The 27,987-nt window shown below is 35.5% G+C and overlaps 1 protein-coding gene across 10 annotated transcripts in view; it reads right to left on the bottom strand.

Moving 5' to 3' along the window:
* Positions 1 to 27,987, bottom strand: part of St7 (suppression of tumorigenicity 7) — a 259,768-nt gene that overhangs the window by 83,559 nt on the left and 148,222 nt on the right. For 9 of the 10 annotated variants that reach the window (XM_026410563.2, XM_077796709.1, XM_026410554.2 and 6 more), the window contains 7 exons: positions 27,200 to 27,359; positions 17,549 to 17,603; positions 16,773 to 16,888; positions 15,399 to 15,474; positions 13,117 to 13,185; positions 11,070 to 11,224; positions 8,782 to 8,879 (listed from right to left, as the gene is read on the bottom strand). In XM_026410563.2, the coding sequence (XP_026266348.1) occupies positions 8,782 to 8,879; positions 11,070 to 11,224; positions 13,117 to 13,185; positions 15,399 to 15,474; positions 16,773 to 16,888; positions 17,549 to 17,603; positions 27,200 to 27,359 (729 nt within the window). The remainder of the gene's footprint in view (positions 1 to 8,781; positions 8,880 to 11,069; positions 11,225 to 13,116; positions 13,186 to 15,398; positions 15,475 to 16,772; positions 16,889 to 17,548; positions 17,604 to 27,199; positions 27,360 to 27,987) is intronic. The other variant, XM_026410555.2, reaches the window with a different exon arrangement.

Below are 27,987 nucleotides of genomic sequence, written 5' to 3'. Positions count from 1 at the left end.
GAACAAAGATTTGTCAAAGATTTGTTAAAGTTGATTTGTTAAAATTTTTTTCAAATCAACTTGGCTCAAAATCCTTACGTGATCAGATATGTATTTGTATGAGCCAGTAAAGGTGGTTGGAAGCAATAAGTGTTGACAATAATAATAAGTGATGCCATGTCAGAGAGATGGCATCATAGGAAAACATGGCATTGTAACCACCTGATTCTTCAACTTGGTACGAAGAGCATAAATTATTCTTGTAATTTAACAGTATACCCTTGCTCTGTGTGAGTTAAATAAGACAGTATATGTAAATGTCTTAGCAGAATGTCTGGCACATAGCTATAATTGGTATATGTTATTGACAATAAGAACTGAAGCTCCTCTATTTCTCAGTTGAAAATCCTGGAGAAGGAGATGAAAGTACTAAAAGGCACAACAAGCCCAAGGATGGGGTAATTGACTGCAGCTTCCTCTGACTACCTTTTACAAAGAGCTAAGAGTAAGAACTCAAAACGAGAAGTTTGCAGTTGTAACTTTTACAGGCTTGGCTGATAATGGGTTGAACAAGGTTGAAGCATATGAAATATGGTTTTGCCTGACCTGATATAGCAGAGAAATTTTAGAAGGAATCAAAGTATATTCAGAGAATATCTATGCTATTGTGAGTTGAATTGTGTCCTCAGGATAGACATACTAACATCCAAAACCTCAGTATCCATCAATGTTACCTTATTTGGAAACTGGGTTTTTGCAGACATAATTGAGTTAGGATAAGGTCATAAATCTAGTATGACTGGTACCCATATAAGAAGAGGAAAATTTGGACACACGGGTGCACAGGGAAAACATCATGTGAAGACAGAGACAGAGACTGGAGTAATATGTCTATCAGTTTAAAAAGGCCAGAGATTGCCAACTTCACTAGAAAAAGAAGAATTCTTAGCAAGAGCCTTTGGAGGGAGCGTAGCCCTGCCATACCTTGATGTTGGATTTTTAGCCCTAATTTAACATGAGACAACAAATTTCTGTTGTTTAAATCACCCAGTTTGATATGGCAGCTCCAAGAAAGGAACACACCTGGTAATGTATCAGTCACAGGTCTAGTTTTAATCTAAAATTTTAAGTGGGTGAAGTTTCCCTCACCATATCCATGTTTCCCTGTTTCTTCCCTATTTTATACCATTTTTGCATCCACTATTTTGCTCTTTTGAAAGTGTTCTCAGTTTTTATTTTTAAAAATTCAAGAGTTTTCTTATGGAAGTGGCTCTCAAGGTATGATTAGGGAACCATTATGGGATCCTGACACTATTTCAGGTAGTTCTCAGATCAAAAATGTTAGTACTGCTACTACTATTTTATAGAAATATATACACATACATATTTTCCTTTTTCACTCTATCTCATGAGTACACACAGTGGCACCCCCAGAGGCCACATGTTGGGTAAAAACACAATAGACTAAATCCAGAATCAGACATGAGACTCTATCTCCAATTTGATTCAATCAGACACTAAAGAGATTTCCAAAAACATAAAAGCAATGTTATTCTTCTAACTGAATTTTGTCTGAACCATATAGTTATTTTTCACAAAAAATCATTTGTTAACAATTTGTAATTGTTATTTTAAAGTGAATATATTTTCTAAAAATTCATAGTTTCAATTGCTAAAATAGTGAATAGAGATAATAAATTCAACCATACAAAAGTTTTGTAGTCCTCAATAATTTTAAAGGTGTTCTAAGACCAAAAAGTTTAAGAAGCATTGGTCTATATTAGCATTGACTTTTTAATTGCAAAAATAGAATCAAATTGTACCTAATGTTTACACTTTTCACTTGCCAATATAGCTTAGGCAATAATAGTTATGAACAACAGCCACCATGAATCCTTACTACGCATGAAGCCCTATGTCAAGTGTTTTGCATGCATTATTCCACTTAATCCCTACACCATTGCCAAGAGTTGAGTACTAAACCAGCACCCTGGGCCCTTTTGATGCAGGTGATTGACCATGCTCTCATGAGTGCTCACTACCTGTGTGACCCTGAGCGAGCACCAGAGAATTAAGAGTTTACATTTGTACAGCACTTACAACAATGTCTGGAACACAGTAAATACTACAGAAATGTTTGCCAGCATTTAGACTATGTTTAAAACTCTGAAACTGGATGTTGTTGCCCTGGATTGACCAGGGAACACTTCAAATTTTGGAAATTGGGAAGATGTGGAGACTAAGATTTTAGGAGAAGTAAAATAGCATAGCTTCCTAGAATAAAGTGGATAAAATATTCAAAAAGGGAGTGAGAACCTATATCAAATGGTAGGGCAGGATATGGAAAAAAAGTAGTCCTACAGAGAAAGTGAAACAGGAAAGAAGCAAATGGCTCAGAGATCTGAAAAAAAATGCAAAAAGCAAGGGAAACTGACTTTCAAAGGACCTGTAGATTTTAGGCAAATAAGGCAAACAATGAGCCAGAAGCAGGCTGGAGGAGCACGGGAGACTACTATCCTACATCAGACTCTTTCTCAGTCCTTTCATCAGGACCCCCACAAAACCTCCATGTGAGTTACTCTTCTTGCCTTGAGATGCCTCGTTAGGGAATCCCATCTGGGCAAAAGCCTCCTCCTGGCAACCAGGCTGGGTAAGTCTTGGGCTGCTTTGGAGGCCAGTGCCTGTACTAGGAGAAGTTCAGACTATATATATGGATAAAACCCAATGTCTGCCTAGAAACATATCTGCTCACCTCAGGATTCCCTAGACCAGTGGATCTTAATGGGAATGGATTTCCCCCCACAACCAGAGACATTTAGCAATGTCTGAAGACAACTGGGAAGTAACAGAGCCATGGGTTACTATTGGCATCTAGTAGGTACAGGCCAGGGATGCTGCTAAACAGCCTACAATGTGCAGAAGAGCCCTCTACAACAAGTGGAATGTCAGTAGTGTTGTAGCTGAGAAACCCTGCTCTAGACAAAATGACTGGAGCTTTTGGGTTCTTTCATAGGGACTAACTATTCCATCCATACCAGCTAATCCATAGCTGGTCTGATAGGGAATGACCATAGTCTTCAGCCTTATGAATTTCATTTCGAACTACTCAAATAGTCTAGGGAAAGATACAGGAAAACTTGAAGCTACCTAATTGGTATGAGTTAAAAGGCAAAATAAATAAATAAATAAAAGTTGTATTCCAAAAGTTAAGAAGGCAAAATCACCAAAAATGAGAAGAAACAAACTTTTCCTTACATTTAAAAAAGTAGAAAATGTGGTGTTCACTTCATTTTGAATAATCAGCATCACCGGAAGTTTAAAAGCCAACATGCTTTCTTATCTTTGCCCAGTGCCAGCAGTAAAGTACTTCAAGATTCTTGATAGCAAATGAAAGCTAATTAAAGTGGGTTTTTTAACATCTAGGGGAATCCAAAATGATTAATGTATTGCTTTAGAAAATGAGAAGATGTGAATCCAGACACTATGGACTCAATGTATGCTGACCTTATCAATATTTTATGGACAATATTAATATTCTATTTGAGCCATAGTATAGTCCTGAGTCATAGAAATGTAGGAAATTATGTACAGCCACCTTCCTAGAATCCCCTTCCTCTCTTTCAGAGTATCTCACCAACTAATGGTTTGACCTTCCTTAAGTGGTTTCCAGAGAAGTTTTTTTAAATGCAACTGCATTCTACATGGAAGGCATCTGACTCTCAAATTTCCATTTCCACTTTAAAATCTGCTCTAGGAAATTTTAAGTCCATGTACATGGGGAGAGGATGGTTGTGTCTTTTTTTTTAAATAATTTTTTAGTTTTAGATGGACATAATATCTTTTATTTATTTATTTGTTTGTTTGTTTCTTTATGTGGTGCTAAGGGTTGAACCCAGGGCCTCATAAGTGCGACGCAAGTGCTCTACCACTGAGCTACAACCCCAGCCCAAGTATGACTGTGTCTTAATGAAAAATTAGATCCTGGGGCTGGGGATGTGGCTCAAGCAGTAGCGCGCTCGCCTGGCATGCGTGTGGCTCGGGTTCAATCCTCAGCACCACATACAGGGATGTTGTGTCCACTGAAAACTAAAAAATAAATATTAAAAAATTTTCTCTCTCTCTCTCAAAAAAAAAAAAAAGAAAAGAAAAATTAGATCCTTGTGCTTAACACTTTATAAGCAGGCTGCCTGTAATCCATTGTGCTTTTTTATCAGAGGAAGTTTTACAGCACAATGGTTCATGTGCATCTTGTTATAGGAGTGAACCCTCTGTGAAGCATGGTCTGCAACCTGAGCAGAGTCAGAATGTCAGGCCTGACTTGCAACTGTCTCCTGTGAGGCTCACACAGCTGCAGCTTCTACAGGGAGACTACTCTCTGCTTCCGTTTGGGGTGCGAGGGTTGACAGAAGGAGTGGCAGAAGGAAAGAATACTTTGAATAGTTTTCTTCAAAACATATCACCATGTCTGACAGTGTCTCTCACTAGACCGTCAGAACAGCAGGGGCCACATCTACTGGATACTCCAAAGAGAAAAGGCAACATATATTGGTATTTTAGAAATATGACAGGATGTTTTAGAAATGGAATAAAAGAAGCACACGAATCAATATAGACACAAACAAGCATAAAATATGCATGCATTTGCATGCACACAGAGATAGAAAAAGCTAGAGGTTACTTCATTGAATGACTGATTCATTCAAGAAAAATAAGTCAGTTTGAGGTGAACAGCATTGCCACTTACCCTGGTCTAATCATTGCACATTGTATACATGTACTGAAATATCACACTGTACCTCATAAATATGTACACTTATGTTGAGAGCCACAGCAGAAGGGACTCCAGCAAACTTCCAGCTGATTGGCTCACATAGGCCCCAGCAAAATTCCAGCTGCCAGCTGATTGGCTCCTCTGCGGTGATGCTCATTGGGCTGTTTCCCCACCCTTTCAGACCACGGAGCTGCTCATTGGGGGACTCTTTTGGCTCTGCCCACGCAACCCAGCCAATCGGCCTCAAGAGCAGGAGGAGTGGGGGTTGAGAGGCTCACCGGAAGCCAGTGGTGGCAGTTAGGCTCTGAGGGAATTCCTGAAGAGCTCATGTGGTGCAGCATGTGTGTTCTAAAAATAAAGTTCGTTTCTGTTTGATAAGTGGCTCGTAAATTGTGCCCAGCCAGACTGCTGCATTTGATGGCAGGTACGGGGATCAAACCCGCGACCATCTTTTAAACAATTTTGCTCATCATTTGGCATTACTCATATCACAGGAATCCCATACAATCCACAGGGACAAGGCATAGTTGAAAGAGCTCATCAAACTATTAAAATGTACTTATTAAAGCAAAAAGAGGGAATTGGAAAGGGGTATATATCGCCCAACGATAAACTTAAAATAACCCTTTTTACTCTAAACTTTTTAAATTTGGATTCATCAGGGCTTAGTGCTGCGGAAAGGCATATGTGTCCAAAAAATGTACATAAGCCCAAGGTACTTTGGAAGGATATTCTAACAGGACAATGAAAAGGTCCTGACCCAGTGATTGTCTGGAGTTGGAGGTCTGTTTGTGTGTTTCCACAGGGAGAACAGCAGCCGATTTGGATTCCAGAGAGATTAACTAAAGCAATTTCTACAGACCAAAAAGAAGATGATTTGGCTCAAATCCATAACAGCTGATATCCAGAACTCCAGTTTGGCTATCCTTACATCTGCAACAGGGTTCTCCCACACCTGGAGGTTAATGAAACTAGGATGCTTTTTTCAATATCTATGTTATTATTGCCCTTTCCCACATCATAAAGTTCTATTTTGTTTTTTGAGCTCATACAGACCTAGTTTAATGTTTTGCTGATCAGTTCTATTTTTTAACTATGGAGTTTTTAAACATTGCAATGGAGATTTCACCTGTAAAAAGTTACAAGGCCTTTACTATTATGTTATGTGTTGTATGTATTATATTATGTGTACACACATGTGTTTTGTGTTGTATGTTTGTATGTGCATATGTCCATATATCATATATGATGAGCGTTCATGAAAAAATGGATCCAAATATTTTTTTTCTTATTCATGTGATTTAAATGGTTTAATTTAAATTGGATAAACAGGTGTTGAGGATTGTTTTAATATGTGAACAAAAAAGGAGGTTAACAGATCTGTTTGTTTACTTTCACCTTTCCTTTTATTTAATAATTCTGTTCAGGATAATGTAAATTGTTCAGAAAATTGTTTTCTTTTAGTGCCTGCTGGAATGTTACATAATTTTTTCTTTAGCCATTATTGCCAAAATTCCTATCTTCATCCCAGTGCCAGTGAATACAAAGGTAAAACCAATCTACAGTTTCTGCAATAGCTATCACTGAACTGCTTGCAGAACTTGCCTGGACTATGTATCACTTATATGCATTGTGAACTATCTGTTGGTGCAGTGGCTTGTGGTAGTGCTGGGGTATTTTTGCTGATGGTGTCATTGGTGGTACAATTTTTCCAAAAGGATCCGTCAATTGGCTTGGTGTATCCTCCTCCCTTCTGCTTGTGATGGTCGTTCAGCTAAAATTTGGGGGCCAACAGAGGTGAGGCAAAGAACCTCACCCCCCGACGCTTGTACAAAGACCTATCCACAGGTGTGGCTGTATGCTGGACCGGTAGTCAATGAAGGGTAAGATCCAATTGCAATGGTTCCAATCTAAGACAGGAATCTGACGCCTTGAGGTCAGCTCATCCGATGACGGGTAAGGACAATATGTAGTATTGGACAACCTAAGGCAGGCACAGTCCCTAAGCCACATGCTTGTTGTTTAAACAGAGAGGGGGACACTTATTTATCAAATAAAAATAAAAATACATTTAAAATGTTTTTTTTAATTAAAAGAAGAAAGATATTAGAATTATCCCAAGATGTCCATCAGGCAAACAGGCAAGTAAATTATAGAACAGCTTAAAAATAGAGGGAAAATATTTTAAGTATGCCTATTATATGCCAGGTGTTTTCACATTATCTTACTTAATTCTCCCTATCAATTGCTCTTTTAGATAAGAATCATCATCTCCAATTTATGGAAGACCAAATAAAAAGGCCATAAAAGGCACCTAAATTGCCCTGAGACACAAAGCCAGTAAAAAGCAAAGCTAAGATTCATATCCAGGTTTTTTGACTCTGCCCAGTGTTTCTTTCACTGCATCCCAGACTTTCTCCCAAAACCCATATTTGGATTAGGTCAATAAACAGAATTATAAAGTTATATTAAATAAAAAACAAAACAGAAGATACATGGTAGATAGATATATTGATTTTAATCCTGAAATTTTATATGTATATACTGAAAATGATAAGCAGAATGAGACTGATAGAAATAACTGAAATTAAAGTAATCAGAACTTGGTTTTTCTCTGAGCTTGTTTAAGGATAAAACAAATAAAATCACAAATATTTGATCCTCCATGTATGCCTGCTATTCTAAGTTAATAAGGTTAAAAAGAGGTAATAAGAAAGGGGGACTGTGATTGTACAAGATTGAGAGAAACATCTTGTCCATCATAAAGTTCCCAGCTCCTGCAGAGCCAAAGTGGCTGCACTGTTTCTTAGTTATGTCAAGGAATGGATATATCAAGGGATTTCACTTTGAGAGCAAGTTCATATTTTCAGAAATCTTTTTCTTAAAATTAGCTCATATGCTATATAACATTCTTTAAATTCTTTCTTCAATGAAAAGAATTTAATTCTGAGTGAGCATATATCATCTTCATAATCTTCCTCGTCTTGATGCTCAGATTTGGGGGTTACACTGCTGCTTAACGGAGTGGGCAGACCCAAGCATGGTTCTCACCTGGGCCTTCATATTGTGCTGTAACTTGAAGAAATAACTAGGGAGGGCCTTGAGCACAAGTTTCCTCCTCCAAAGAGTATCTAAAAATTCCCATGAGACACTGCCCTTCCAGAGACAAGCTGAGAAAAGGCTCACTGATTCGCACAGTCGTATGTGCAAGATGCCACTTTGATCTCACCCCATGGACAGAATTAGAGGATCTAAGTCTTCTAATTCAGGAACACAGTAGAAGGATGACATGTTGATCTAGGTTTTCTGAGATTGTTTTTTAAAAGGGAAACGGCTTAGAAATACCAGTGTCAGTTTCTTTGAGGAAAGTTTTTCTTTGTAACAACAACAAAATGGAAGTAAAGTTCTTTAACTTCTTTCCCTTAAAACTAGTTTTGTTTTCATAATAATAACCTCCCTAGATTCTCTTTTGTTCTCAAACTTTTACCTACTTTCATTTTTCTTGATTCTTATGTTGACTACAAGTAATAAAGTGCCCTGATTCTCAAGAATATAGGAAAATGCTTGAAATGACTACATAAGAACACACTCATAATATTACTGAACTTAACAATTTGAGCTATTTTCAAATCTTCCTCACCACTACACACAAAAAGAGTTAGTTAATTAAAATGGCTGATCTCTTACTGCTTGCCAGCTAGAGTCCCAAAGTTTTTTAATAAGGACATCTATTGATTTTTTTTCATGTGCCAGTCACTACATTAAAAGCTTTGCATGAATTATTTCATTTGATTCTCAGAGTAATTTTAAGTTCTTTTGAAGACTGTTATTGTTATGTTATAGATGAGGAACAATGGCAAAGAACTGGAGTGACTTGTCTAAGGTCATTCATCCAGTCAGCTGGGAATTGGTCCAGGCACACAGGGACCCTCACACCATAACTGGCTGCCTCTGCTGGGTCTATTCAGTTGGCTCCCACAGCTCCCAGCCATAACCACAGCCACTGACCCCAAACACAAATTCAAACTCACATCTCGCATCATTTTCACTGCTTCCCTGGTCCTCCCGAGCCTTCTGGCACACATCGCTAGCCTTCTTTTGATGTAGACCAAAACGTTGGTGTCTCGTCCTGAATAGGGAGATATAAAACACCAAAAATTTAAAAACAAGACTTTCAGTTCAGCAGCAAGAAAAAATGCAGAGGCTCATTTACTTTGCCCTAAAAAAAAAAAAAAAAAAAACAACCTCAGTGAGAAGAGATTGTGCCTGTGGCTTTTCCTTAGTGCCAGGAGCAATGACAACTTTGTTAAGGGCAGGATGGAACCAGACTGAAGTCAAAGAACTCAGACTCTCAAAGGCCAAATCATCTTACTTGTTACCAAAATCCACGCTTTTGAGTTTGGATGCTGAATATTTGATAATAAATAAAATCATCCGTCACTAAGTGCTGGGAAAATTAACATACCCACATTGCATTTGGTTTACAAGCAAGAGTTCTACATACTTCCAGTGTACATGCTTTTGGTAAAAATGCAAAAAAGGTGAATCCCAGGTTGCATATTGATGAACTATTTTTTTTTTATTCTTGACATTTAGTCTGGAGAAGCCTCATGTTGAACTTCTGTTTCATATTATTCTTTCTCTAACACTAGTGACATCATAATCATCTCCAGGTCCCCAAAGCAGTCGATTTTAGATGACAATATAACACATTCCAGATATGACAATAGAGTATGCACCAAAATGAAAACCTACCCTAGTGTTGGAGAAAGCATTGACAAGTTAAATAGTTATAACAATAGTCACTAAAATGGCCCTTAAAAAGTACATTAACAACTTCTTGTCCTAATCTTTTATTTAATTATATGTCTTTTTGGATATGTTTCCAGACTAGTGAGAACATGCATATGCTTAATCCTCAATAAAATTACCATGTTTGAGAAAAATATGACACACCTGCTATAGATTAAGTACATGTATAATATGCAGCTATTAAAAGATGTTAAGACCAAGTCTGAACATTTCAAATTTTAAACAATGAGATCAAGATGTGTGCTGAAAAACTGCCAAGGACCTACAAATTATTTTAAAGATGTGATTATATTTTTTGGATAGATTTAGGCAACAGGTTGAAAGGATTTAATTTAGAGAAAAAAAGAAAGAAAATATTCTTAAGTTGTATCACAGTTTATGTAATTTTACATATTAATTTCCATTTAGTTCACCAAGTAGACATTTATTACATATCTTCAAAAATGCAATGAGTTATACTTTTTTTAAAAAAGTCAGATATAGATGTTAATTAGAGACCTCCTTAACATATACACTCACTGCAGAATAAAAATTAAAACCTGTGTATTGGTGGATTTTATGGGCATATTTATGTATGTACAGACTGTAATGCAAGGATCTTACTGGCACCTTAGTCATAGAGACTAATACAGTCAGCACCTACAATAAATCCAAGTTCAATATTAACATTTAATTGTATAATCTCAAGTAGAAAGGAGGTACACTTCTACTCTGCAAATTGAAGGAGAGAGAAATGATGTGAGAAATTCCACCTTAAAGAAATAGTGTAAATTTTGGTGAAACCATACAAACTTTTCTCCCACAAGAATCACTGAATTTCTTTTTAAATAACCAAGAAAGATGAGACAGGTGCTTAGGGAATTTCAGAAATAATTTTCTTATTTCTATACTCGTCTTCCAAAATAACACTGGCTCTCAGTTTAGTGTACTAAAATGAAAGGATTCAGATTTTAAAGAGCTATCTTAAATAAAAGAATGTGTTGTTTTTATTGTAAAAACAGTTAACAATTAGGAACTCATGGTTCTTTCTGTCTACAAACCATCTCAAATTTTCTTAAATAAAATTTAAATGCTGATATAATTACCAATAACTGTTGTATTCTTAATGGGCCTATATCATATCATGCTATAGAAGACCTATAATATAAAAACTTTGATAACATTAACACTGACTTAAGTTTTGTTTCCAAACTTAAAGATAAGAGAGAAGCAACTGACAAGCAGAAATATGTAAGAATTCTGGAGCGAAACAAGAATACTGTTAAAGTTTACTGACATCTATTTCTTGCATTGGGAGTCTACAGCCAAGACAGAGAATGTGAATGTAAAGAGTAATGAAGCTAACTGTACTCTTATAAGAAGAAGAAAAAAAAAAAAAACAAGAAAAGCAAAATCCAGAATTTGTCCTCATCTAGAAGAATCAAATTTTGAACTGCACTGAAATTTTGCTCTGATTAATCATTTGCAATTCTGATACCCCAATGCATCAGCCTGAAAAAAACCTTACTATGTTGGGCTTCATACTGGGATCCATGATGCTGTAGCTGCTGAGAACGCCGGTAACAGCCATCTCCAGCCTTCAGGGCCTGCTTAAACAGTTTTTCTGCTTCAGCAATGGTTGTAGCTTCCTCTTCAGCCAAGAGAATATAAGCAGTTGCACACCTGTCCATTTAGATAATAACCACCATCAATTACAAATCCAAGGACATGGTCACAGACTGGAGGAGTTCATGCAGAAGGGCAAGGAGTTACGCCAAAACATGCAGAGTGGCCAACTGGTTCATGCACCTGTTTGTAGCTGTTGACACAAAATAATGGCACGAAGGAAACGTCTATATTTTAGCTTGAGAAGAAGGATGCTTAGTGTTAGGAGCATGGGGCTCATATACGGACGCTGCCCCTTATTAGTGCGTCACTTTGGGCAAGTTATTACTCTGCCTCCCTGATGAAGGGTGATGTGGAATCTGTTGTTTCATTGTGAGGGTTAAATAAGGGGATTCATGTGAAGTGCTCATCAGTACAGTAGCCAGCATGTGGTTTGTGCTCAACAAATGTCAGCTACTAATGGTGAGGATAAGAGTTATTACTAAGTATCTCTTTCTGACACTGAAAGTTAGAGGTATTTCATTAAAGTTTACTTTTGTTTATTAAATGTAAATCCTCTTCAATTCAAGAATTTCATCAGAGTGAGAAATTCCTTAAATCAAGTTACTCATTTATGAAAATAGTGCTTCAATGTCTCATAATAGCACTGATTTTTTTTTCTTCAGAAACTACTAGAAAAACCTACATATAATGTATTGTTCCTAAAGAGCTTGAAATCTGACTCAGCCACAGTAGCTAAAAAGAGTTAAATCTCATACCTTTGACAACTAGCTGCCCTTTGTTGCTTGGTATATATTAAGCACTGTAACAGGTGCTTAACATGTATCATCTCATATAATCCTTTCAACAAACCTCTAAGGCAGGAAGCCAGAAAGGATATGCAATTAACTCATGAACAAGTGGGACTCTTGGACATTTAAACCTCCCAATCATACAAGGAACAACCCATTTCCAAGGAAGGGAATGTAGTAAGGAAATGGTGAGGCCAGAGCAGATCACTCAGGTCCTGATCTGCACCACCCAGTCTCCCCCTTCTTCCCCACTGCCTCTTTGCAGCCATTTTCCTGCATATCTCCATCAGACCCCAAGAGAGAAAATAAACATAAAGTAAGACCAAATGTTATTTTTACTATTAATTAACTGCCACAGCCAACTAGGAAAAGGAGCCTGAACTTAACAGCTAATGTGAGGTTTGGGGTCACTAGTTAATCTCAGTCTTAAGGAGGGGTCTGGTAAGTTCCTTAGTCAACCCATCTACTTTCAGGCAGGAACTATTAAGTTGGTTTTAAACTGAAGGCGAAAAAAATGCCCAAGGGGATTAAAAAAAAAAATCTGGATAACCAGTTACTATGGAGGGCAGCATATATGACTGAGAAAGAACAGGAATGATGCTGAAACTGTCCAGTGATTCACTGGAGAAAACAATTGGGGCAGGCATCAGAGGATATACTTAAGGCTTCAGATGCCGACATATAAATATGGGTCAAGGGTAATGAAGTGAAAATTGAGCTTATAATACTGAGTGGTAGATAGAGCATCGGAGGAATTAGGTCTAAGGCTGCAGTGGGTGGGCTGGGAACTCAAGAATGGTTGGGGCTAGCTTGCTTGCTTCTCATATTTATATTTGAAACAGTATTCTTAGGAGGAGAGGCAGAGTAGAACTACTGGCCAAGAAACATACATCTATGTGGAAACTCATGAGTTTGGGGTAGAAACATGCTAAGAGCTTGTGAGTGAAGGAAAGAGGAGAGAGCAATAGAAGTGCTAATGGTTGGGGAGTACAGAACAGACTGCTCAGCTCAATGGAAGAGGTAGATGATGCGTCCTGGTCACAACACAATACACAAACAGAAGCAAGAAAGTGTGGTGATGGGGGTGTCAACCATCCAGATGTCTGCTAGAAGTCTCATTTGGTTAGAAGTAGGGCACCCGACAGGTTCTTGACTTACTTTGGTAACAATTTTATCTCCCAGATGGTAGAGGAAGCAATTAGGGGAACTTCAACTCTGGACCTAATTCTGACCAAGAAGAAAAAAATAGTTGGTGAAATGGAAATCCATAGGAACATTCAGAGAGAGTCACTATGTCATTTTGGAGTTCAGGGTAATCAAAGAGGGGGAGGTAGACTTCAAAAAATTCAAAGAAAAGAGGCATGACTTAATGGCATGAGACTCAGAAGGAAAAATGGTTTAAGAGGATTAAGCAGCTTCCAAATGTAAAACTATATAACTACAATCACCAATGACTCTCGGGAAGAAAGGGGTGGCACATAAGTAACCAAAACACAGCTTCACAGAGATGTCTCCCAGGTCAGAGTTTTTAAAGGACATGTAAAAAAAAGATGGAAAGAGAGCATGTAATGAAGGGTTGCAAGAGAGTGGGGTGAATTCATAAGAATAAAATCAGGAGTGCTAAAACTCCAAATTATCTGAGGCTTTGTCCCCACCAAATAAAAAGACAAAAAAACAAAATGAACAAACCACTAACACACACACACACACACACACACACACACAACAAACAAAACCAAAAATCAGTTTTAAAATAACTAATACAATTATCTATTCCCTACTTTAAAATTAGATTTAAGGCCCCATCACCATCCCCACTTCTCCAAAACCACAACAAAAAGCAACAGAAAAAGACAAACACCATCAGCAACACAGAGAAAGTTCATGCTTAACAGCAGTAGATACCAGAGAGAAAGCAGACACTCTCTCCTACCCATCTTGCACCTGGCTTCTCTATCAAGGAAAATGTTTGTCAGACTGAAAAGGGGGAAAGAAATTAAACTCTAAAATGAGTAAAAAGATGTAAGATAGCAAATAACTGATCCATCTGAACAAACTTCTGTATTGGGATGGATGAATCCCAGGAAACCAACAGACCTTGCAGGCAGGCCATGGAATTGCTCCCTATGGAGATAGCTCCATAGGATAGAAATCACAAAGAATGGAGAGGCACTCGAAGATGAGATGACAAATGTAGTATAGCTTTTCAAAAAGGGGAAGAAGGCTAACTTCCCAAACTACAGAGAAGTAATTTGAAACAATATTCTCATTATTAAAGAGATGGTCTCCAAGCACATTAAAAAGAAAGCAGTAACCACTCGAAGCCAGCTTAAATTCCCTAAGAATAAATAAGTTGTTCTAACATAGTTTTTCATAGTAGATTTATTATGAATTAAAGATCCACAGCTACAACTGGCATTAAGAGCAAATGGAAAATATGGGCTGAATCACAGTATAACTGGGTGGCTCAGTAATCATTTGAATAATACCAAGAATGGTGACTCATGAAGATATGGACCTACAACATAGTTTCTATATGTCATGTCACAGGGTTCTACTCTTGGCCCTGATAGTTTGCTCAGAAACATGATGAAACACAGAAGGCAGGCATATCAAATTTGTAGATGACAAGAAAGTGGAAAGTAAATATGTTGCATGACAGAATCAGAAACCATTTAGATCAACTGATTACAATGGCAGAATTCCCAAGTCTCAAGTGAATCTTTTTTCTTTTCTCTTTAAGACCTCTGGAGAAGATTCTGTAACCTTCTTCAGAAAAATCATAAAATAGTTTAACAATGACCACTTGGCAAGGATAATCTCGAGGTGATTCAAGCACCAGATGGGTGGTTGAGCTAAGTGACCTTTAAGGTCTTTGCCAACCCTAAGTTTTTATGACTCTAACTTTAAGAATCTTTCTCATTTTCTGAGATCTCCAGAAGAGATTTCCCAGCCTTCCTTGGTAACCCATAGCATGTTAAACAACACCAAGGACAGCATTTCCTCTTATCTTTTGCCTTGACTGTAAAATAATTTTAATGTTATTTTTTTCACCTTATGACTTTATTATGTCTCCCCACTACTGGAAGTCCTACCTGGAAAATGTGATAGTACAGAGAAGCATTCTACATCTGGAAAAATTTCCCTTTCAAAATATTTTAGACATGTAAAGAACTGTATTTATTTTATCTGGTCACAACATCCCTAAAAGGATTTAATTTAGGGTCCTAAAACAAAGCTACTACACTGCTCTCTAAAATGATGAAAACCACCTCCACATGGCTATCCTTCATAAAAAGAAAATTTTATAAAATAATATCCCCCAAATAATCCTCTAATGTCATACATAGTTTAATGGAAGCATCCCATCAATGGGAACCAAATATATTAAGCAAAAGATGAAAGTTCCTCTTTAACAGCAAGATTTTCCCTCCACTTACTCATTTATCTCCAAGGCTTCATGGGCTGCAGAAATCCTAGCTTGGGGGTTTCTCTCTCTCCAGGCTTTCTGCATTACTACGTTAGAGAAAGAGGAAAAAAGCAAGTCAATCAGTACATATAATTAGGAAGATTCAATACAGAACAACATAAAAAGTAATAGCTTTCAGCTTAAAGTTACAAGAGACTTTCATTACCAATAGGGTCAGCCCAAATTTACAAAGTCACACAAATATATTCTAATTTTCTATTTCATTGCTGATACTGAACTTTTTTGTGTGCTCATATAACTGTAAAACTAAATCTTATAGACTGAAAACATCAAGAAAAGGCATCCTAACAGATTTTATTTCTTTTGCATATTAATATCATTTCTTGTTAAGAGAATACATATGATTTTACATATTTTAAAATGTCCATTGCTACTAATTTCTTCATTCTACTTAGATGCAAAATAATTTCTATCTGTCATTTTCCTACATACTTGCTACAGGATCTAGATATTAGAACATTCTGAAACCATTTGAAGAATTAGGAGTTGGGTCATTAAGAGGTGCATTAGGCTTTTGCTTAACATGTGTATTTATTCCTCAATTTTGTCTGCAAATCTAGTTTCTATATGTCAAAGCAGTGTGTGACTATATTGTAAGAAGCTTAATGCTTGGTAACCTTTATACTATGATGTTCCACCATGGCAAAGAGTAACTAAAAAACAAAGAATAATCATCTCCTTCCTTAATTTGTTTGATAAATTTGTATTCTATAAGTCAGTTTTTTAAGGGCATATAGAACTTTCTGTTTAAGAAGCTTTTGTTCTATTTACTTTGACTAAGCTTAGCAATACAAATTATATCACCAGGATTATTTGTAACTTAAGCAGGGTAAAATACATGCTTAACCAAGTCTCTCTAGGAAGGAAAACACATACAGACTCTAGTAGACAAGGCCACAACCCCACTCAAAATTAGGGGACTTAAATAGGCATTTAAGTTACTAAAATGTATTCATTAATCATTTAGATTCCATGAATCCCAACTTCTAGTTAGAATATCATCAAGGCAATATGACCTTTCCATCTCAACCATGAATTTTATTAGCTTCAGGTAAGATTTACATGTTTTCAAAATTTATCCATCCAACTTTGATACATTTTTTAAAAATCATGTTCTAAATTATAATAAGCCTCATTTCTACATTGATACTTCATTGTAGATAAAGCTTTCAGCATTAGAATTCTAGGTTCTACTGTCAATCAGCAATTTAATATTTTATTTATTGGGCTTTTATAGAGCAGATATTCTAAAAGCAGAAACTATGGTTCTTAAACAAGATGAAAAACCCTCTCTCCCAGTGACTATCTGAAGAATTTTCCATACTTGCATCTGCAGGACGCAGATGGTCAGAGTCACAAGTAAAGAATGTCTGATGGTCTTGCGCAGAAAGATTCATGTCATAGTAAGTCAGAGGCTCTCGTCCTGTTACCCAGGTGTACCTGTAAAGAGGAAGGAAGATAGTCAGACAGTTCTGAGGGAAGAAAGCAAGACCTATAAAATAGTAAGCTGCAGAGGAGTTGAAATATAAACCATTAACTTGTTATGATTTAAATTAAAATGGTTTTGCTAATGAAAATTTTTAAAAAACAATTTAAATCATCTTGTTCTTCCTTCAGGAATTATATAGCAGAAAAGAAGCAAACATTTCCCTCTCTATTTTTGCCTTAAAATTTTACTAGTCCTTGCTATTGAAAACCTTCCCTAATTAATATTATGAATAGACATTTCCCCAAAACTACGAACAAAAGAAAATTCTGACTTGCCTGATTTACTTCACTAAATTAAATTCCAACATAACCTGTCTGGTACTTTATACCCATGTTCCAGGTAAGCTTAAAAATGTTTTGATTGTATAATATAATACTGAAACGAATGACTGTAGTAGAAAATATATAAAAACAATACATTTTTGTATATCATCTCAAATCCTGTGCTAACCTAATTATGAAACAGAAAAATCAAAACATTTTAATATTTTTGAAAAAATGGAAGCACTAAACACTGTAACATGACCCCTAAATGAACCAGCAAAAACATTTGCTGCTGTCTTTTCTCTCTGAACCAGACTCACTTGTTTCCCAAGCTGTCAAAATGCTTACCGATTATATTCAGCACCCCTAAATAAATTTAGTGGATTTCTCCATACTTTGCATTCTGAAACAAAGAGAAATATGAAAATGTTACACATAAGTTCAATGACATTAGAAGCTAATTAACTTGACAAAACACCCTTCCTGGTCATTTGATAAGATAATTTTATTTTCTATCCTTTACAGGGAAGCTATGTAGAAAAATTCTGACAAGTTAATCAGAAAATGTGGTTTAGGCAAGTTTCACCTAATCTTTCTGGGTCCAAACTTCCTCATTTGCCAAATGAAAGTACATGACAAAATCATCTAATTCATAATTTCTATAGTTATTTTGAGAAATCTAAACAGATTCTATGAAATTATTTCTAAAATTATAAGCTAAAAGTACAGGAAGAAGTAACATGCCTTTCTCTTGCTCTAAAATATGTCTCACAATAACATCACACATTACAAACTAAATGTCAGCTCTAAAATATAATACACAGAGCTTTAAACTCCTAATTGAGATTTCATGACAATTCACCAGTTTGCTTTGCCTTCCTGGAAAGTAAGAAAATTAATGAAATTATGACTATTTTAGGGAAAATGCTGTAAAAAGAAAGCATTTTTAACATCATTTACTTACTCAGACACACATGCTAATCATAACTGTAATATCTTTGTTGTTAGCTACTACGAGATTGCACCTCTTGGTCAAGGACCACAGAAATTTATAATTATAGGGCTTTGACTTAGAAAATCAATCAGGAGCTTCAAGACAGTGTTTCAGTAAGTGTGTGACTACTAAGCTCCAATTTTTTAAAACACCCTGTGATTAAGACTTTCTACTGATCCATAATAATATATTTCTTTGGATGAATATAGTTTTATTAGAAAATAAAAATATCTGTGTGTCTGTGTCTGTGTGTAAAATTAATGAAAAACACACCCAAAGACATATGCACACAAAATTATTGCAGAAATCTAAAGAACATTAAAGACCACATGGTGATTACTTAGGGTTCTATCCTCAGTCCTTCACATCTAACATTGACCTTTCATCTATCCCATGGGCATTGATGTGAGCACCAAGGGGTTATTGAGTAAAACATCAACTATAATACAGTGTGATAATGACAGGGCATAAAGCAGTATCATCTCAATAAATATTTTTTAAAATAGCAAATGAAGGGTATACACATAACAGAAACATGTGCTTTCATTTAAAGAAGATGCATTTGCCTTTAAATTAGGCTTAAATTTGCTTAATGTTTTTAAGTAATGACCCTAATTTTTTTTTTTTTGTCATTTAGACTAACCTGCCATTTAGGAAATTATATTTCTTCACTTGGTGCAGTATCTCTGAATTTTGCTCTTGAAAAACTGAGATTTGTTGGCTGTCAGTTTATGTGGCACTAAATAAGAATTATGTTTCTCTTAAATACTTATTTTTTCTTCAAACATAAAGCCTCACAAAGGGGTCATGAACACACTGACTCCAGGTCATGGTTGGAGACACACTGGTGAGCCAAACAACATGATCTCTGCCCTTCTGGCTGCTGTAACTCTTTGGACCTCACCACTGCCAACCTTTCCTCAGAAAAACTCTTTCATGATTCAAATTGCTCATCTCAAAGCCTCACAAGTATTATAAGTTTGTGGTCAGCATATAGTAAACATACCCAGAGATGTATGTACAAGGATGTTCACAATAGAAAAATAGGGATATGTGGGAAGATGATTCCTCCCTATTGAATTTTATCTGAAATATCAGTAAAATGACTATGGCAAACAAATACATTATTATACAGCCTAGAAGGATAAACACTGTTCAAACAATATTTGGCAAATTAGAAAGAAAATTGACTTCAATTAAAATTTCAAATCTATTATATATCAGATGAAATTTAAAGTATTTCTAAACAAAAATAACTCTAAAGATAAACTCTGTGTGTGTGTGCGTGTGTGTGTGTGTGTGTGTGTGTGTGTGTATTTAAAGTGTTCACTGAGCAGCATGTAGACATTATTTTTATTTAGGAAGTACCATTATGTGGCCAGCAGGGGGTGCAGTAAACACTATGAAATACTGCTTTCATGACTTCTTGTTAGAGAACTGAACTTTAAAAAAAATCCTTGTTGATATTGGTGTCCTGTGATACGTATCCTGTATGCAGTTTTTTAACTGTCCCTGAAACTTAGAAATGAAGATCTAAATAACTGAATCAGATATACTCTGTTCAATGTTAAGAAAATATACATAATGTAGTACGTAAGAAATATCTTCACAAATTAAAACCTTTAAATTGAAGATGCAGGACAGGTTACTTTCTTTTAAGAAACAAGCAATCTAGAGGTCATATATTAACATAGATCAAAGTTTTGCTTTAAATTAGACCAGTGCATTTTCTTTTTTGTTCTGTTCCATCATCTTATCTTTATTACAAAAACTCTTAGTCTGGAATCAGTCTAGGGAACATGCCACATAAATATAAGGCTGCCTGATGTGGTTTAGTGATACGGACAAAGGGTGTAAATGCCAAACATATTAAAGTATGAAGATTTAAGAGAAGAAATTAAACTCAGATCTCCAAACAGGAAGAGTTTTTCCACATGTGGTCCTGTTTCTTATCTTATATGTACTTTGAGAAATAAATTCCTTATGTAAAATCAGATTTAGAATTTTACCTCCAAAAGAAATTTTACATTCTCCAATTTTCCATTAACATGCACATTTTTAGTGCAGTTGGAAAGCAATAAATGTTGGTTGGGACCCCAACAAGGGCTTACTAATGTCATTAATAGTTTAGTTATAAATAAGCCCCTGACACAAAAATATGCTTTCCCCAGTTCCATCTGCAGCTTCCATAGTACAATCTCTACCCACAACTGTTGGCAGAAATGTGTGACCACAATATGCATGCAAGAATACAATTCAAGAGAGATAAACAAGCAAGCATTGAAATAGCACCTGTTTAGTTTCCAATGTCTACAGAGCAGATTCATTCCCTTCTCAAAGTAGGACACATATAAGTTTTGGGGTGGGAGAGAAAGAACACCTAAAAATAATTCTTAGTATGATTAAGGACTTCTAAAAGCAAGCTTGCAGGAAAAAACTTACTTAGTAGGGTTAATTCCTACTAAAACTTTTCACTTCAATCATACTTACTTCATACTCTCTTATTCTTTATGCATTAACACTTGCACTAGGCCCTGACTTGCAAAAACAGATATAGCCAGGTGTGGTGGTGCCCGACTGCAATCCTAGGAAGTAGGGAGGCTGAGGCAGGAGGGGGACAAGTTGAGGCCAGCCTCAGCAGCTAAGTGTGACCCTGTTCCAAAATAAAAAAATAAGAAAAGGCTTGGGGTGTAGCTCAATGGTAGATCACTCCCTGGGGTAAATCCCCAGTATTTAAAAAAAAATGCAGATACAGCTTATGACTGTATCTGCATCTAGCTGGGGCAGGAAAGTACAAAGGGTACTGAGCCACTACCTGGCATCTCACCAAAAGAAGCTCTATAAAAGCACTAAGCTTTCTGAAAGAACCACAGACTTTCCTCTTTGTCATAGTCCTCAAGAAAAAGAGGAAATCAATTCTCAAAAAAGACAAAAGGCTCAAAGTCATAGGACTTTTAATCACATGGAAAAAACTAATTTTCTATGTCCAATTTAACTCTGAAACATTTTCTAAAATAAAAATAAATGTTAGAGAGCTTTAAACATATAAAATACTAATTCTAGCATAGTAAGATTTCCTTTTTTAATGTCTTTTTTAGTTCATTATAGTTATACATAATAGTGAAATTCATTTTGAAAATCATGGAATATAATTTGCTCCATTTCAGTCCCAAGTACTCCTCTTACTTCCTCTCCTCTCTCCCTGATTTCCCTTCCTCTATTCCATTGCTCTTCCTTCTATTTATTTTTTTTAAATTGGTATTTTATAGACACACATAAAATGAAATTCACTGTGGTATAGTCATATACATACATAACATAATTTGCTCAATTTCATTCTGCAGTTCCTCCTTCTTCCTGTACCTCCTTCCTTGCCCTCAATCCCCTTCAGCTACTCCACTGAATGGATGAAGAAAATATGGTATCTATACACAAAGGAGTTTTACTCAGCCATGAAGAAGAATGAAATTTTGGCCTTTGCTGGTAAATGGATGGAACTGGTGAACATCATCCAAGTGAAATAGGCCAGACCCAGATAGTCAAGGGTCAAATGTTTTTTTCTCATGTGCAGAAACAAGAACAAAATAAAGAGGAAAAGAGGAGACGTGGACTCCATGAGTGGAACTAAAGAAAGATTTTTTATAATAAAAACTGACCACTTTTTCCCCCAAATCTCAAATCTGACAATATTATAAACAGCAGTAGTACTAATTTTTGTTAGAGTTATAAGCTTAATTGTCATTGATCCTTTCTACAAAAGGGCTTAAAGTACAAGTCATGTTTACCCTTTACCCAAATTAGTGAGAGGCATATGTGAGACCCCTTTTACAAAAGTAAAATACTGAAAAGCCAGATAGTATCCCAAAGGTCCACAGCAAATAAGTTGAAAATGCCTGATGTCCAGACTCCTCAACTTTTACCTATGATAAGCAATAAAACTGTCAACCTGCAATACCATATTTGAAAATCCTGTGACTTCCTAACTAAATTTTCCATTAGAGGAATAGTTTTGAAAACTCCTTGGGCAAATGTTAGTGACTTCAATAATACCCTTAAGCATTTTAGGTCTAAAGTACAATATCATTGGTTGTACTTCAATCCTCAAATTAACCCAAGTTAATTTATGGCATGTGATTATGCCTGTATTCATTATTCTAGTACCTCAGACATGAATACCCAATCCTTTCTATCATACAGATCAATTATAAGAAATCCTTAAGAGCAAAGTCTTCATTTTTAAAAAAAATTGTTTTAAATATTTCACATTTCAAAATAATCATTTTGAAAAAATGATTAGAACTAAAGGCACAAAGTAACATATAGATAGCTTTTAATTCAACAAATATGTTACTATTTCAAATTCTTTAATGAAAAAAGCAATGGTGTAAGTAAATACAAATTTTGAGCCCATTTTTATTGACCTACTTTATTCAAGATAGCATATTACTTTCTTCAAGAATATTACCAAGATAGTTAAATCTTTAATTTTATCTGTCATCTATTTCTCACTGGTCATTTCTGACCTAAGTCAATCCACTCTAACAAATAATGTGGAAATTGTGAAATAAGTTCATTAAATAAAAATTTGCCAGCAGCTAAAACTATTTAGGATATTTACCATTTAGCTAAAAATCTAATCTATAATAAAACATAAATTTTATTGGCAAAGATTTTGGAAAGCTTTAATCAGCATTGGCAAAGACAATTATTTTCAACACATGCGATAAATTTTGGCTAGTACAAATTGAGTTTGTCTTCATTGAGACTACTAAGAACAATCCCAAAGGTCATTGACACATGACAATTTGCAATTTTGCAGAGGGAAATATTTGAAATGCAAGATTCAAATACATGGATGTAAAAGAGTAACTGAGCTAGCAAATAAGCCCAGCTAACCCCACAGATACATCCTCAAGTGCTTGTGGCATTTTCCCTCATCACATTCACAGAGAACTCAGTTCATCCGGGAGACACTGCCAAACAGCTGTCCTCTGACTTGATACTTCTGCATGGGCTTCATTTTATTTCCAAACTACATTTGTGATGTAGATATTATTTATTCCCATATTTCCATATTGAGATACTCAGGCTTAGATATGTTAAATGACATGACCAAGATCACTCACTGTGAAAGTGACGGAGCCAGGATTAGGGCCACATCTGTATGACCTCAGAGGCTATGCTGTCAACCATTGGCCACTGAGCTGTTTTTAAAGATAAGTCAGGTCCAGGCTGGGGTTATAGCTCAGTGCTAGAGTGTTTACATAGAATGTAAGAGGCACTAGGTTAGCCCCTCAGCACCATGAATGAATAAATAAACAAACAAACAAGATGTATTTTGTCCATCTACAACTAAAAATATTTTTTTAAAAAAAACATTAGGTCCATGTCACTTCAGCAATAATGTCATGCACTATAGTACAGGGCTTTAATAACATGATTTTACTTGCTTAATAGTTACATTAAACCTCACTTTTATACCCAGGAGGGTGTGGAGAGGGTTACTTAAATTTTTCAGTTTAAGAACCTGGATTCTGAAGAAAGACTGTCCAGGTTATGAGTCATGTGACTTTGGGCCCATGACTTCAGCTTCCCGAGGCAAAAAATGGAGATAATTACAGAACCTGCTTAATGGGGTTGTTGTAAGGATTAAGTGAAATAATATCATGTAAAGCTGATAGCAGGTACCAAGAGTGTTGGTTATTATTGGAACTATGTGGCTTCCTAGGGAGAAAACCATTCATTCTGTTGTTATGAAAGTTTAGGATCTATGAAGAGCTTAATGAAGAAACTTCTATGGAGAGAAAAAATAGATATCTATGAAGAGCTTAACATGTATTTTTTCTCTATATAGAAATTTCTTCATCTCCATTGCTTTGATTTATTACCTTTATTATATCAGTGCTCGAACTGCCTCTAGTGATATAATGAATTTAAAATTCAGAATATACATATTTATGTGGATTAGAATTATTTAGAATTCAGAATCATTAGAATATTTAGAATTTAAAATATCTATCTTATGAAAATTAAGTAAGATTAAAATGAGATAATTTGAGATAGGAAGCCAAATGACTATATCACAGTTTGTCCTAAGATCCAACTCTTTCCAAAATGCTATTAAAGTATTTCTGAGGATTTAAACTTGACTTTGGCAAGGATGCTTAAGTGCTAGAGCACCTTGTACTTTTTCCTAGCATCTGGAAGAAGGTGAATGCTGCAGATCTTTGTCTTCATGGCAACTTATTTGAGAAAAAGGTAAATTATCAAATAGATGCCTACATAAATCTCAATTCATAACGTTATTATGCTCCAAGAATCCCTTCCCTTCAGACAGAGCAGTCGTCCACATGTTAAATCCCTATGCATCATCAGCTCACAAACATAACTGAATTAAGAAAAGGCAATGAGAAACATGGTATGATAGAAAGATGTATCAGCAGGGTTTATCAGAGACTATACATTTGAAAGAAAAAGAGCAGTTTACTTCTAAATAAAGCAAGGAACGCATTCATAAATGTTAACTTTGTTAGACAAATGTTAGATAATATTAGACAAATATTAGTAACCCAAACATCAAGAGGTGGGAAGACTGAGCCCAAAACATACTTAGACAAGGAAATTCTCATTTTTAAAAAGTAATTATTTAAACATCATTATAGGTAGCAGAATACAACAGTCACTAATATGGCAGTATGTAAAAATGTGGATGTGTAACCGATGTGATTCTGCAATCTGTATTTGGGGTAAAAATGGGAGTTCATAACCCACTTGATTCTAATGTATGAAATATGATATGTCAAGAGCTTTGTAATGTTGTGAACAACCATTAAAAAAAAGAGTAAATGTGGAGTCATAAAAAACGTTTTCATCAGAAAAAAAAATGAACATCATTATAAAATCAGATCATCAATACTCTATTATACAGGAAATTAATGGAAATATGAAATGCATAGTAGGCACTCAATAAATAGTAATGTAATTGAGTGATAATCAAAAGTTAATTCTTGCCACATACAGACTAGATACAAATAAAACTGAGAATTCCCACAGTTATTGTTGAATACATTTTTTAATCTTTTTGTTTTATTTTTGAGACTGGGCTGCTCGGTGGTCTAGAATTCATAGGCACCAATAATGATCTTCCCAATGACTTGGGAATACAGGTGCCTGGCTGAATGTATTTTTCAAAAGGGCTTAGGTTCTCCTTTATGAAGAATAGCACTGAGATTAACATAATGAATAAGTTTAATCAAGGCATCCACTAAGAAAGAGAGTGAAATTATAGTGGTAACAAGAAGAGTATGAACTCTTTATTGCATTAAGGAATATCTAAAGATTTAAACTGGCTAAAGAGAAAGGAAGGACTTAAATGAAAATATAAATGTATTCACTATAAAGAATGCCCTTAAATAAGGATGTTTTCTTTTTCAATGTGATAATTTTCTACAATGTTCTGTATCATTCAAAGTGTACAGTAATTTGAGTCAGCCAACAGCACCTTTAATCCATGGGGCATTCACAGCAGATGAACAGTGGTAGTGATTATCCACAACTGCTTATGATGGTTATGACTGAAAGATCAAGATTCCTCATTAGAAAAACAAGTCACATTTATTAGAGCAGCTGTTAAAGTAATAGTTTACTTTTCTCAGGTCTCTTTCCCTTTCTTTCACAAAGTAGATGAGTTTACAAAGTCCCAAAGAATTTTGTTACCTGGGTGGTGCCAACGCCCACACATGTATCCTTTAGAATGAAATAATGTGTACGGAAAGCTTCCTAGTACCTCTCAGTTGTCAAAATACCACCATTCAAAGAGTCTATTAAAAAGAGTATTGCATCAACATTGGCAACAAAATATATGTACAATGTTCCTCAATGGCTAGACAGTTATGAAATGTGGATTGAGCTGTTGAGCAGAGAATGAAGAAAATCTAGTCTAACTCTTCAACTTCTTTATCCTTCAGGTCTCAGAATTGGTGTCTTTGCCTTCAAGAAGCAATCTCCTTCTCCCAGTTTGGTCCGGGGCCTCCTTGTCTTCCACAGCACTATATGCTTCCCTCTTACAATCAGAGCACTTATGGCTTTGTTTTCTTCAATAGGCAGAGTGTTCCACTGGGACAAGGACTGACTTTTCATAATATTCAAAAGAGCCAATACAAAGAAAGGTTCTTACAAAGTACTTAGGAAATGTTTACAGAGTCAATGAAGAGACTCAGTTCAGAGTTGTATTCTTCCCTCTTGTTTTACAAGCAGAGAAAGCACAGATCCTCTCATCTTCTCATTGAAGTGCAAAGATATAATAAATGCTGTGCAAATGCTAAAGATATTAGAACATCTTAAAAATTACAGTGCAGTCTGACAAGTGTTACTAAAGGAAAAAATATGAAGGATGAATAAAAGTAGAAAGTGTACACCTAGCAGATAAAGCTTCATAGGAAGTGTGACAGCTGATGGACAGTGATGGATGAACCAACCCAGGAAAAAACATTCTAGGCACAGGATCATGGGAAACATGGTGTGTACAAAAAATGAAGTGGCTTCAAGGTAGACATATGACAAAGGGCATGGACTGTGACAGATACCAAAGTTGGCAAGATAGATTAAAGCAGCTTGTGCTGTGTGTGCTGAGGAATCAGGAACAGGAGTTTACATTCAATGAAATGGGAACCAAGACTTTTAAGCAAATGAGTAATCAGATCTAGTTAGACAAATTATCATAAAAGAAAATGTATCCATTCACTAAAGTTTGAGAAACTACCAGTAATGATGTTGGTCTCCGGTTGAGTACACTGAAATAAATGACCACTAGCTAAAATAAATGGGAGAAAAAGTAAAATTAACAACATAAACATTTCCTTTCCCTAGAATGCTTACACCCTACTTTTCTGATAGAGATTTGTCAAATCCTTCAGAAAATTAACTTCATATTTTCCTGAAGCTTAACCCTCAACAGATTCTTGGTATCTCATATTCATAATAATCTCGTAATAAGTTTTCCATACCTGAGACACTCTGCCTGTTGGAATCTGAGTCCCCATTGCTGGAGTTAGAATTGTTGGAGGAGTTGTTGTCAACCCCTCCCAGAAGGGGGCGCAAGTGGCTTACTGAGACTTGTTCAATGAACGATGTTCCGTATTTGCGAAAATACCACCATTCAAATATCTAGAATATAAAAACAGTAAGGATATTTATCTCTTTTTACCATTTATGATTTCTGTACATAAAATTTGTTTTCCAATTCTGTCCACCTTCCAAAAATTGACTTAGTTTATCCTAACAGTCAAAGATCTTAATAAAATTAATATACCAATAATATTGAAAGTTCACAAAGTGATTCTCTCTGCTGAAGACTGGTTTTCAAAAAAGTTATGTAACTATAATCATGGATTAAAAATATTGTATTATTATCCAAAGTACATGTATGAAGACACGAATTGGTGTGGATATATTTGGTATACAACCAGAGATATGAAAAATTGTGCTCTATATGTATAATAAGAACTGTAATGTATTCCACTGTCATATATAAAGAAAAAATATTTTTAAAAAAACTAAATAGCAGATCATTTTTAAATGTATGTGTATGTGATACGATTTTAAAAGCATGAGAGAGAGAACCCAAATTATAAAATTCAGAATAGCAGTTGATATTTAGCAAAGAGGGATGAACTTGAGGAATAGGGACACACAGCTTCAATGTTATTGGTAATATTCTAGGTTTTAAGGCTGGTTTGGGATTCTAGGGTCTTTGTGATTAAGCTTTACATCCTACACATGTTATATGTATTCT

The sequence above is a fragment of the Urocitellus parryii genome, chromosome 3 (genome assembly GCF_045843805.1).
Source record: "Urocitellus parryii isolate mUroPar1 chromosome 3, mUroPar1.hap1, whole genome shotgun sequence".
In the NCBI taxonomy this organism is placed as follows: Eukaryota; Metazoa; Chordata; class Mammalia; order Rodentia; family Sciuridae; genus Urocitellus; species Urocitellus parryii.
Note: the sequence above shows the minus strand (reverse complement) of the source record. Positions and strands in the feature narration are given on the sequence as shown.